Genomic DNA, 14,101 nt, shown 5'->3' on the forward strand with positions numbered 1-14,101 from the left:
GCTGGTACAGGATGCCCCCAGACAACAGAAATCAGGGATGCTCTGTGCTCTCACATTAGGGACTTGCATAGCCCAATGGAAGAGGGAGAATAGTATGTTTATGAATGTGTTTGTACAGCAATGTTAACACTAAATGAGGTAACGTCACTTTGCACAATGAATGGGGGAGGTTAATTATGGATGACGGATGACATGACTGCTTATGAAGGGGGGGAGATTGCCATGATTTTTAATTATGGATGAGATGACTACTTATGAAATGGGGGTGAGGGGCGGTGCACTCTGTGGCAAGAACTGTGGATTTTCATTATGGATTGATGTAAACAGATATACTGAGAAATTTATGTTTGGGGAAAAAACTTCCTAGCTGTGTGTTCATCTTTATTATTCAAAATACACATAATATGATGTGATGCAGTTTATTACTTCCATAATAAAAAATAAAAACGTTCTTAATAAAAGTTCATATAAAATAAAAGCCTTTAATTTGTGAACAAGGCTCTATTACAAAACACAATATTAAAGCATTGCTAGGCAAGCCAGCTGCCATTAGAACATCAAAACACCAGTAATAAACTTTCAACAAAACCAGTAATAAAAGAAAGTGCAAAACGCATACATTGAGCAGTATCAGCAGTGAAACCAGTACCAACAGATAAATTGCCTCCTTTTGCCTCTCCCTTGACCCCTTGTTCTCCTTTCCCCTTTTTGCATATCTAGCAGGCACTTGATGCTGCTGCACAGGGGTGGAGGCCAAAGGGCTACCTTTGCCCGGTCCTGCTACTTGCAAGTCCTGGATGCATGGGCTGCCCAACGGTGGAACTGTCCAAATTGTTCCTAGTCTGCAGTACATGGTACCGTGGAGGGGATCAGGACATGGTGTGGGTGTAGCAGGAGCCTGTACCATTAGCGAGAGAGGCACTATTGTCTCAGTACTTCAACAAAGGTTTAGTGCCTCTCCAGAGAAATGTGCTTTGTGAAATCTCAAGGCCAAAAAATACTTTCTAAAACTGTGCTTCAATATACTGTAAGAGGAAAGCTTCAGATCATAGCAGCTCTGTGGACACAACTAAATTAATCAGAGTGAAAAGAGAGCACAAACAATGGTAAGTTACAATTTACTTGGTAACTGAGCAACACATCTGAGTGGAGTGGGCTACAGAGGTGGGCCTGGAAAATGCCCCCTTCCCCAAAATGTGCCTACCTATCTGAAGTTTCTACTATGGGAAAAATTTAGCAGCTATCAGCACCTAGGACTGGATCAAAATTAATTGTGGAATCAACAGGGCACTGTGTTGGTGTCCACACAGATTACTGCCTCCCTACAGTTTCCGATACTGCCTGGTCTGACTACATCTATCTATGGACTACATGCAAACACACATGATAATACAGATTCCCAAAGAACTATACAGCCACTCTCCCTCACCAGGAACATTTCTGAACTGAATACAACCCCCAGGCACATTTTGGACATTGATTTACTCATGCATGGATTACATTTCGTTCTGCCCTGTACAGTTTACTGTTTACGGGTTGCTCATTATGCTGTGGCATGGCCAATGTGTATGGAGCAGTGTACTAAAGGGAAAGCAATATACGGTTCTTACTTTCAACATCCCAGCACATGTATGTAAGAATGAGCAAATATCAAGTAAAAATTTAAATTTAAATGTTTAACTGTTGTTTGTGCTTCCCAGGATCCATTTTGAATTTCACATGGTTTGGTGCAGGCGAGGGGGAGATGCCAAGGTGCTGGCATGAATTCCACCATTAGCAGATACATGCTGCTACCCGTGGCTTATAATAAAAATTGCATTGGTTCATAAACCAGAAATCCCTCCCATTCATATATTAACAACAAACATGAAGCCAAACACCAAGTTCTGGGGCTCCTTCAGCCTCTTCTACTTCTGCTGCTCCTCAAGGGAGTCATTTACAGCTCCTCAGAGTATGGACTCAGGATGTACTCCGGCAGCAAAGCCTCCTCGAGGACTGGTGTGAGCACCAGAGTTACTTCACTAGCTTGATCTGGTGCCTGCTGGATCCTCTCCAGTCTGATACTAGATTCAGGAGTCAGCAGGTTGACATCATGGCTGACCAGGCTATCATGAACCACTGGTGGCTCAGTGCTCGACACAATACCCAGCACCCAGTGAAACTCTTCATAAAAGAGGCAGGATGATGCTAAGTTCCCAGAGGTGCAATTCTCATCCCTGGCTTTACAACAGTTGCTCTTGAGCCGCATGATCTTCTCCCTAAACTGGTCACCAGACTGGTGAATCCCCAACGCTGCCACTTCTTTGCTATTTCCTAGTATTTCCATGGTCACACCTGGCATTTTTACTGAATTCAAATGTTTTGCTTTCCTTGCACCAGAGATTTACCAAAATCTGCTTGTGAGCCTGTGACCCAGACAGCAGTGTACTTGCCCAGGGACTTCTTGTTGTGGCCATTGAAAATTCATGAGTAGGCTCATTCTATTTGCAGCTCAATGGTCAGAATAAAATGGAAGGGTTAAACATCAAGAAATTGTACTGAACTGGGGGGGAGGGTTGCTTCCATTCACTGGGAGTCTATTGTCTAGTCTTGAGATAGGAAGGACAAGGAACACTGGTTCAGGGGATCATGGGATAGCATTGGCAGGCTCTCCAGACCTGAGCATGGGGGACCCAGGCCCGAGCTACTTCCACACAGCAAAATGATGGACTTTGGTCCCAAGTCCCAGTGTGACTCAGGCTTGGAACCTCCTGCCCTTGCCAGGGTCCAACCCATAAGACTTGCTGGCCTGCGTCAGACAAAATTGTGTATAGTGGGGGGGGAGGGTTGGCTTACATTGCAGTGTAGACATACAGGTAGGTCTACAAATGACTTGTAGGCACAAATTGGTTTTTGCTTACTGGGGTCTGTTAAGCTATGAACTGAGAACTTTGATTTGTACATGTGTCTGTGACGAGAAAAAATGTGTGGGTGTAATTATATATGCATGTGCAGATGTGTGCAAACACACACACAAATGAAAGGTCAAGACATTCTTAAAAAGGGAATCATTCACTAGATACGATGGAATAAAATAGGTTATTCCTTAGTAAAACTGAAGGCCATGCTTCTATAGATTCAGTGTGTTCTGTTTGATAGAAACTGTTCAGGGTAAATATTAGTTATCATTATTTGTATTACAGTAGCACCCAGAGGCCCCAACCAAAATCAGGACTCTTCTACGCTATGTTCTGTACATACACATAGTAGGGGAGAGAGAGAGAGAGAGCCCCTTCCTTGAAGAGTTTACAAACTACAGAAGATACACAAAGGATGGAGAAAGTAAGTATCAGCATCCCCAGGTGGACAACTGAAACTCAGAGATTAAGGACCCTATAGTTATGTACATGGTTAACTTTAAGCGGGAGAGTAGTCCCACTGAAGTCAATGGGAGTATTTGCAGGCTTAAAGTTAAGTGCATGGCTAAGTGTTTGAAGGATAGATGCCTATGTGACTTGACCTATACAACAGAGGAAGTCTGTTGACAGCAGGGCCAGCTCCAGGCACCAGCGCAGGAAGCAGGTGCTTGGGGCGGCCAACGGGAAGGGGCGGCATGTCCAGGTCTTCAGCGGCAATTCGGCAGTGGGTCCCTCAGTCCCTCTTGGAGGGAAGGACCGGCCACCGAATTGCTGCCGAAAAATGAAGCGGCGCGGTAGAGCTGCCACTGAAGTGCCGCTGATCGCGGCTTTTTTTTTTGTTTTTTCTTCGCTGCTTGGGGTGGCAAAAAAGCTGTTGCCGGCCCTGGGTGACAGAGCCAAGAACTGATCTCCAATCTCCCAACCTGGTGCCATACATAAGACCATATACATGATCCTTCTTCTTTCACATTCATCCTAGAGACTCACTGGGAACAGTTATGTTGAAGGCCCCTCCTCTCCTTTGCCTGTAGAAGGGGCCCCCGAACCCATTTCCCTCCTCGAGTGCATCAGATGAAGGAAAATATCAGTATTTACTGCGTTTTTTAAACTGAACCCAGCACGTTGGTACATATCCATTATACAACTAGGCAAATTATACACCTTCATGATTTTCTCAAGCTTACAATGCAAAATGAATTGGTGAATATTTTGTAATTCACATTCAGATCTCAATAAATTGTACTTCTGGTTTATATAGTAAAATTGTGGCCCAAATTCTGTCCTTGCCATGAAATTCAACACACAAATGACATGTCAAATTCTGCTCTCAGTAAAATATGCACAATCCCACCTCAATCCCTTATATTTTAATGGAGAGGTGCAAATATATCAGAGGACAGAATTTGGCCCACTTACTAAGTCACTGATGCCATCTAATTAATGGAATATTATCTATATTTCATTGGCAATTATGCTAGAATCCAAATTTGAAGCTGTCTGATATTTTGGTGGGTTTTATTATTACATGCACAAAAGATCAGAAATAACCTTCATTCACTGAACCAAGTGATTTATATTGCTGTATCTTCCTACCGAGTGACCTTAGTATATCAAAGTTGCCTTTGTGAGAGGCATCTTATCTATAATTGTCAGCTGGTTCTGTGCATACTTTGATTTCTGTTGTTATATCATTAAACCAAACAGAAATCATTTTTATTTCCTCCTTCCTCCAAAAATAAATCATTAATAGAATGATTTTTTTCTATCATAATTTATCATCCAATTAACACTTAGTCTAGTCTGCATAGTAAATAGGGCTAGTGAATGACCGATCCCATACTGTGAGCTTTGTGTTACCATGTCAGCAGTATCTAAAAATTCTTTATTCCATGTAAATTAAAGCTATGAGAATCTCATTTAAATACCTGAATTAAAAGAAAATATAATTCTATTTAAATTAAGTATACTTATATTCTTGGATGCTAATGATATGGAGCAAAACCACCATTTTTTGGTCTTTGTTTATATACATAGGCACTCAATATTTCAGTGATGGAGCGGTTGCATTATGTGGCACTAGCATTTCTGCACATGCTTGACTTCAGACATGTGAGTCTTCCCACTAAGCAAAATTCAACTACTCATCTGCATAGAATTATGCATGTGCATATGTGTCCAGAGGTTTGGGGTCATATGGCTACTGAGATAGGTAGGTAGATAGATACTGTACTATAAGCAAAACTCTTGCTACATTATCACTTCAGTTATGTCATGGTATATTCTGACGTTATACTTGGTTAAGTAAGCATTTAAAACATGCCTTAGTAATATTTTTTAAATTGTCATATTAACAGAGCTTGATTTGATTAATCATTTTGGAAATACTTTATAATGTAATTGCTGGGAACCACCATAATTAAAACAACATTTCATAGTTGCATAGCAAAATATTTTGTGATAACTTTATTAACAAATATATCTAACATAGCAAATCAAGTCTTAGCAGAATAATTACAATAGCATCGTTTAAGTTTATATATCTATTAAAATAGCCCAAGATTTCTATCTATGGTGATCCCAAATATAAATTTAAGAATATATTTCCCTGACTAATGACGTAATAAAAACATTAATGGTTTTAAAAGAATGTCATCTGAATATGCTGTTGGTCTGCAAAGCAATGTTATTTTTTGCTGGTTAAGGAAGAAACAAGAAATTGTCAAAATTTATAATAAAACAAAGCCTTTACAAACTACAAGAACTTTTCAGTAAAAAATATAGAAACAAAGCAAAAACTCATGTGATAACATGTAAGGAAAATTGGAAATGGTGGGAACATTTTAAAATGTTATGTTCATTCATTTGCAAATCAGTACTTGTAGAAATCACACTAAACACTCTTTCAGTGCCTCAATCGAATATATACAAACCCATCTTCTTGGTTCCAATGCACACTGTAACTCTGCATCATGAAATTGCATCTGAGTCTACACCTAAGAGAGGATCTCTAGTTGTCCTTCAAAAAAAAAAAAAGGAGGGTGAATATGTCATGCTCTGGAGTCCTTTATTGACTTTGCAAGCCTTCTGGTGGACCTTGTGAAGGAGAACAAGCCAAAGAAGAGAACATGGCTCAGGTAGAATGTGGTTGTTCTCTCGTGGAGACAATCAGAAGCTAGGATTCTGAACTCTCTCATTTAACAAGACAGCTAGTGAGTCTTTTGTGCTATGACATGGAGCTTTCTTTCTATAATTTTTGTCCAAAATTGCACTATTAGTCCAGAAAACAAAGCCATAAAGGCTATGTCTAAATTGTCCGGGTGAACTGAATACACATCAGCCAGCATACTGCAATAAAGCATACTGCAATAAAGAAGGCCCTGTTTAAATTTCAAATCCTCTCCCTCTTTACCATATCTTAGACTAATACAAAGAAAAAATTAGAAGTAATGTATCATCAGATAATAATGAATCCCAGTGTAGGAAGAATAAATGAAATGTCTGTTTTGTTTATTTTATAATAAAATGTTAAATCTGGATTCTCTCTAAGCATGCTTGAACTTACCATAGTTTCTTTCAGCAGAACACAAGAGCGGCTGCATGTTGTGTGACAAACTGCTCACTGGTCTGCTGGAAGAAGGATGAGGGAGGGAGAGGAGGCAGAAACTGCTGAGCACACCTTGGTGAAGGAGTGCAGGGCCTGCTCCCTCCTTACTATCCAGGGGTGCACAGTGCTCTCACTAGCCTGAGTATCAGAATAGGTACACAGGAGGGAAAAAGGCTATACCCTATAAAGGAATGTAGCAGCAGATGTGTTTCCTGTGTCGCTGAAGAGCTCCAGGAGGGCACAAGTGAGCTCTGTATGTGAAAGGAGAAATAAAGCTGGCCAGGAGGCAAAGTAGGTTGTCCTGTGTTAAGGGATGTAGTCATTTTGCATGTGCCCTCCCTGATCCATTTGGCATTGACTGGTGGGAATAAGTTGCACATGGGGCTGCAAATAGCGAGGATATGAGCTCACAATGGCGGTTTTACAGTGTCATTTTGCATGAAGTTTCAGGGGAAATGTGGCAAAAGACCTAAATTAGGCCCTTTATATATTTTTCCAGTAACTTCAAAACTAAAAAACAATGCACAAAGCAACTTAAATGTTTCCAATAATGATTAAGAACTAGAAAGACAATCTTTAAGGATTTTACAGGTTAAAAATAATTGCTATCTGATATCATGGATTCCTTTCTTTCTTTCTTTCTTTCAGAGGATGCCAATCACTATTCATATTTTATTATTAAGTCATATGCTGTCTGGCTTCATGACTAAATCACTGTAGCAAAGCACTGGAGGTACAGCGAAGCATAACAATTAGAACTTTACCTAAGATTCTGAACAGTGAATTGCATGTACAGCCTATCTAAATTTAACATCTGCTACTGCATTTAAATATCCTTGTTAGCATACTGTTAAATTATGCCAGACATTGTATGAGGATACTGTAGTGTCATAATCATCAGAATTAGCAAGGCACATGACCGTGTGAGATCAATAAACACCTCAGAATTTACTATCAGGACCATGCTTATGTAAAGCTGTCACGTTTATAATCATACAGGAAACAGGAAGGTTTTATGCCATTATCTAAGACTATTTTACAGAAATGTTCTCCTTGAGAACAAGATATTCACTTCTTGCACAGGATTAAATGTAAAACAGTTAAATGTCGCTTCTAAAAATATGTAACTGTTACTCTCCAGAGCAAGCTAATTTATCTTAAAACTAATTTTTATTTTGGAGAAAATAAATGTTTCTGGTTTGTATATTCATTTGGATTTATACACTCTAAAAAGGAAGCCTACACATATGCTCTGTTTTCTCTTAACATAATTTAAAAATACATACAAAGAAAATACTCTTACGTAACTGAACTGCAGCTATATCATCTAGTACAATTGAATTGTATATGAATCAATACAATGATTCTGACCGAGACAAAGTATTTAAAAATGAGCTAAAATTACAATAGATTGCTTTGACAATCTGCAAATTAAAAAAATCTGAAAATAATTAAATATGCAAGATAGTCCACATCAGATTCTTATTTTTTTCAATATATCTTTAATGACAGATGGCTAAGTTTTAGTAATAGCTTTAATCTAACATTAATTTATCCTCAATAGTCAAAATAAAGACCATTATGATATAACAAAACAACCTGCATTAATTTAGAGCTCAATAAAGTTTTCTGTTTGAAACAGTATTTTCAGCCTCTCTATTTCTCTTGCATTAACCACTTAGAGGAAATAAAGTACAGTGAACTGGTTAGCTAGCTCTTTACTCAATGGAATCAAAACACCACCATGCATACCAGCAGATATATACAGAGTAGTGAGTTTTCTTTCAGAATACATTTATTTAGAAATAATGAAAAAATATCACAGGAGAGGTATGGAATACTGTATAACCCACGAACAAACTAATTTTCATGTGCAATATAAGCTATATAGGATATCTTCACATAATACAGAGCTGTCAGGTTCAAGAGGCGTGAGGGATATTTATACAGGTTTGGATGGAGAGTCTGATTTATTCTCCTGCTTTCCTTCACTCAACTGCAATCTTGTTAATACCTTTCTTTCTTCACTCCTTGTCATTGGCCTTCCAGTCTGAAAGAGCTACTGGACTTACTGCTATTACTCCGTCACTCCAACATTCAGAACTCCCTGCTCCACCTGACACAAATGGCTAATGAGAGGAACTGACTAGTAAAGTAGTGGTATGCATTGATAAAACTAATTTCTGGATAGTCCTAAACTCCCCTTTTTTGCCATGTCTTCAGGCAGAGTAGGATGCTAATGCCTAATAGTAAATGTACTCATCAAACCCCATTTCTTCTCATTTGTAACTCCACCCTTAACAAATCATATCACTTCGCACTTTACTGCACTCTATCAAATTCCAAATCTCACAAATTTTCCTGTCACCTCAGTCCTTGAATATAAGATTCCATTACACACCACCTGAAAAAGCACCTACTAGAATTCATGCATTTCCTACATTCCACTCAAGTATGAACCAATACCCGTTTGAATCCAGAAGAAGCTTCACTAGTGCAAGTCATGTCTTCTTTGCCTCTGCTTGTGGCTTGCACCGGTGCAATTATGCTAATAGCTGAAATTGTGGCAAATCCCCAATGCAAAAAAGGCCTATGTTTCTCTTTGAAATTTTGTTATGGAGCAGTGGCTCTTCTTAGGGGAGGTAAGAGAAAGCATATGGGAGAATGGAAAGAAATTTTTAATAGGGAAAACCCTATGTAGATGGTAGAGTTGAAAAATTTACATCTATGATGTAAACTACCTCTATTACTCTTATCACAGAAGAAAATGATGTACTCCTCTAGCTTGAATCTCTTCCTTGACTCAAAAAAAACCCCTCTGAAGCTCTTTTGGGGCACAGACCATATCTACAACATTTTGTACAGAACCTAGCACAACAAAAGCCTCATGTCTGTTTGGATTCCCATTACAAATAATAAACATTAATAATCCAGCTACAAATTAACTACTGGAGTAACCTATAAATATAGAAGAAATAGATGGTTATTTTACTGAAATAATTCTAAAGGATGCAGAGACATTTAATTGACAACCTTACTTTCCTCTGCACTTCTGTCTTGCCTTTACAATCATGGGAAATATGACTCAATGTCGAAGTAATGCTGTCTAACTTTCTGATTCAAAATTACTAAAATCTTTTATTGCATCTCATCATTTGAAGCCATATGTGGCCTAGCCTATGCCCTTGCAAAGGGGTCTAAGCATAAAGCACTTCCCCATACTCAAACTCATTTCCATGGGTAGCAGTTGCAGCACCTAGAGGAGATCAACTTCTACCGGGCTACTACATCCTCACCGGCTGTGCATGTAATTTGAAAAATGCAGGGAATAGATGGAGCCTTGACTCTTCCTCTCCCATAATTCATTGGGCACAGGGCCGGCTCTAGGCACCAGCAAACCAAGCACGTGCTTGGGGCGGCACAATTTCAGGGGAGGCATTCCAGACACCTTTTATTTTTTTATTTTTTTTCGCTTCGGCAGTTGTGCTCCCGGAGGTTTTTGTTGTTGTTGTTGTTGCTTGGGGCAGCAAAAAACCTAGAGCTGGCCCTGATTGGGCAGCACAGCTCTGCAGGTGGTAGGGCTGAAGCATAATATGTTCCCACCTGGAGCAGGGGGAAATGGAGTCAAAATCTGCTTCCCAGTCTACTTCCAGGGCAACACAGTTATGTGCTGACCCATACACAGGGCTTGTGGAAAAAACACACTTTAGGCAAATATCTTAGAAACTTCACAGGTGTGCAAGGCATAGACACATCCAACACAGGAACGTCCATGTAAAAAAAATATATCAAAATCTTGCAAAAATTGGGATTAATTAAAATTAAACTGCCCTAGTGTAGCTTTGACTTGTACAATTACCACTTAATCAGCAGATAAAATCATAGGTCTCAGTGACCCTGACTGCATTGCAAGGGTAGTATTTTTGCACAGATGGAATGTTTTGAAGTTTTTTCAGCAATGTATTGGGCAAGAAGGATTTAATACACATTAGACATACTTCCCCGCCTTTTCCTGAGCATAGATATAAATCAATTGTGTCCCTTACAAAAAAATAGATCTACTCATTTGAGTTCCCCTGCGACATTCTTATTATTTTTGAGTAGTCATGAAGAACAGAATCTAATCCTGACCCTGTTTCTTAGTTTGACTGTGAGAGGCAGGGAAAAGTCTCATTTAAAACTTTGATGCTACAGAGAAGAAGGAAATTGGAAGAGAAAAGAATAGTTAGTAGGTTCGCCGTTTCATTGTCTGATGACCCAAGTGAAATGGGGACTTTGATTAAAGATGGTAGCAACAAAATTTGCTGATTTCACTGATCTAAACTCTAGATACAACAAAATGAATTTCATATTCAGTTCTACACAGATTTGCATACCACTCATTACTGCAGTATCTGAGTACTTTACAGTAGTGCAATATATGACATGATTAGCATGCGTCACAGGTGGCTTTTTCTTTCCCTCATCCTTTCCCCAGTGAGTGAAATGTGTGTACTCCATAGTGTTTTATTTTGGTAAGGTTTTTATTTAAATGTACATGCTGTTGTGTGTTTCTGTTAGACAAGGCAAAGTTGAAGAAGTGCAACTTATCCTTGGAACAAAAGATGGCGAGGTCTGTGATAGTTCTTAGTTCCTGAGGGAGTTCATTCCACAGTCTTGGAGTGGCTCGCAAGAAAGCTCCATCTCCTGCCCAGATGAGCTTCACCCTTATGGTAAAGCTCCATTGTGCTAGAGGAGTAGGGTGGTCAGCCACTCTCTTCATTCCAGAGATTTAGGAGATCTCTTAGATTTGCTGGGTCCAAGCACTGAGTACCTTGAAGATAAGGATGAAGATCTTGAATATGATTCTATATTCTAGGGGAAGTCAGCACAGATATCAGAGAACAGGTACGATGTGCTCGTGGCAGCCCATATTACTGAGGAAACATGCTCCACTGTTCTGTATTTGTTGGAGCTTCCAAGAGGCTGTTGGCTTCATGCCTAGTATATTGCATTGTTGTAGGCAGGAGGTGACAAAGGCATATATAACTGAAGCAAGGTCATCATCCACCAGGATGGGAAGGAGTCTCCTAGCGAACCAGAGCTGGCAGAAAGTGGTAGTTGTAGAAGCTGCTATGTGAGTGCGTATCGTCAGAGATGAATCCAGGAGTACTCCTGAACAAGCGACAAAATTAACCAATTATGGGTGGGTACCTTCCACCAAAAGAGATTGCACCAGGCCCTCAAACTCTTCAAAGGGCTTTTCCCTGCTAATCAGCATAACATCTGTGTGGCTGAGTTCAACTTCAGCTAACTGTTCTTCATCCATGAGTTGATCTTGTCGAAGGACTGAATTATCTTGGTAGTAGTGGTATGGTTATATGTGGTGAAGGATAGGTACACCTTTGAGAAGCTAGCCAGTGAATAGAAATCTTGATTTTTGTCTTCTTTTTTACTAGTCAATTTCTTCTTTCTAAGCAAATCCAATCAAAGTTCTCTCTAATGCCAATGGCTAATAAGTTCAAACAACAGTAATTCCATGCTCTTGAGATGCAAACCTAAAATCTGATACTGTGCAGAAATATTGATATAAGCCTATCACAGGGGCACACAACTGCTCTACAAAGTCCTAAAATCAAGCTATTTTTTGATGTTAAACTACAGTTTTTAAAACAAATAGAAACCCTCTAAATTCTAGGCTTCTGAACAACCCAGCTTGTTTTCTCCTGTGATCAAGGTACTCTCTTGCCCTTCTCCTTCCTGTATAAAGCAGCTGGTCCTGGTGGAATGAGCTCCAGCTGCCTCATGCTCCCACACCCATAACCTTTCCTGTAACTTAGGTTCTTGAACCCCTCAGATAACCAGGAGAAGAGAGAGGGAAATGCTTCCATTTTGACTTTTCTTTTCTTGGGTACTTTCTAGGGCTGTCAATTAATCTCAGTTAACTCGTGTGATTAACTCAGAAAAATTAATTGTGATTTAAAAAATTAATTGTGATTACTCGTAGTTTAGTCGCACTGTTCAATATTAGAATACCAATTGAAATGTATTAAATATTTTGTATGTTTTTCTACATTTTTGAATATATTGATTTCAATTACAACACAGTATACAAAGTTGACAGTACTCACTTTATACTATTATTTTCTATTACAAATATTTGCACTGTAAAAATGATAAACAAAAGAAATAGTATTTTTCAATTCACCTCATACAAGTACTGTAGTGCAATCTCTTTATTGTGAAAGTGCAACTTACAAATGTAGATTTTTTTTGTTACTCAAAAACAAAATGATGTAAAACTTTAGAGCCTACAAGTCCACTCAGTACTCCTTGTTGTTCAGCCACGCCAAGAGACACAAGTTTGTTTACATTTACAGGAGATAATGCTGCCCGCTTCTTATTTACAATGTCACCTGAAAGTGAGAACAGGCATTTGCATGGCACTTTTGTACCTGGCATTGCAAGGAATTTATGTGCCAGATATGCTGAACATTTGTATGCCCCTTCACGCCCACTATTCCACAGGACATGCTTCTATGCTGATGATGCTTGTTAAAAAATAATGTGTTAATTAAATTAGTGACTGAACTCCTTGGGGGAGAACTGTATGTCCCCTGCTGTTTTACCCACATTCTGCCATATATTTCATATTATAGCAGTCTCGGATGATGACCCAGCACATGTTGCTCATTTTAAGAACACTTTCACTGCAGATTTGACAAAACGCAAAGAAGGTACCAATGTGAGATTTCTAAAGATAGCTACAGCACTTGACCCAAGGTTTAAGAATCTGAAGTGCCTTCCAAAATCTGAGAGGGACAAGCTGTGGAGCATGCTTTCAAAAGTCTTAAAAGACCAACACTCTGATGCAGAAACTACAGAACCTGAACCACCAAAAAAGAAAATCAACTTTCTGCAGGTGGCATCTCACTTAGATGATGAAAATGAACATGCATCAGTCTGCACTGATTTGGATGGTTATCAAGCAGAACCTGTCAACAGCATGGACGCATGTCCTCTGGAATGGTGGTTGAAGCATGAAGGGACATGTGAATCTTTAGCACATCTGGTGCTAAATATCTTGCAACGCCGGCTACAAAAGTGCCATGTGAATGCCTATTCTCACTTTCAGGTGACACTGTAAACAGGAAGTGGGCAGCATTATCTCCTACAAATGTAAACAAACTTGTTTGTCTGAGCGATTGGCTGAACAAGAAGTAGGACTAAGTGGACTTGTAGTCTCTAAAGTTTTACATTGATTTGTTTTTGAATGCAGTTATATTTTTGTACATAATTCTACGTTTGTAAGTTCAACTTCCATGATAGAGAGAGATTGCACTACAGTACTTGTATTAGGTGAATTGAAAAATACTATTTCTTTTGTTTTTTACAGTGCAAATATTTGTAATAAAAAATAAATATAAAGTGAGTACTGTAGACTTTGTATTCTGTGTTGTAACTGAAATCAATATATTTGGAAATGTAGAAAACATCCAAAATATTCAAATAAATGGTATTCTATTATTGTTTAACAATGCGATTAATCACAATCAATTTTTTTAATCACATGACAGCCCCTAATAGATATAGGTGTATATATATAAATACACACACACCA

At 38.9% G+C, this 14,101-nt stretch overlaps 1 protein-coding gene across 1 annotated transcript in view; it reads right to left on the minus strand.

Annotated features, from left to right (window-relative positions):
• Window positions 1-14,101, minus strand: part of PPFIA2 (PTPRF interacting protein alpha 2) — a 624,013-nt gene that overhangs the window by 348,250 nt on the left and 261,662 nt on the right. Inside the window, exon 5 of the mRNA XM_026648822.1 lies at window positions 2,120-2,132. Within this exon, the coding sequence (XP_026504607.1) occupies window positions 2,120-2,132 (13 nt within the window). The remainder of the gene's footprint in view (window positions 1-2,119; window positions 2,133-14,101) is intronic.

This window comes from Terrapene carolina, unplaced genomic scaffold (assembly GCF_002925995.2).
Source record: "Terrapene carolina triunguis isolate 2854851 unplaced genomic scaffold, T_m_triunguis-2.0 Scaffold68, whole genome shotgun sequence".
Classification (NCBI taxonomy): domain Eukaryota; kingdom Metazoa; phylum Chordata; order Testudines; family Emydidae; genus Terrapene; species Terrapene triunguis.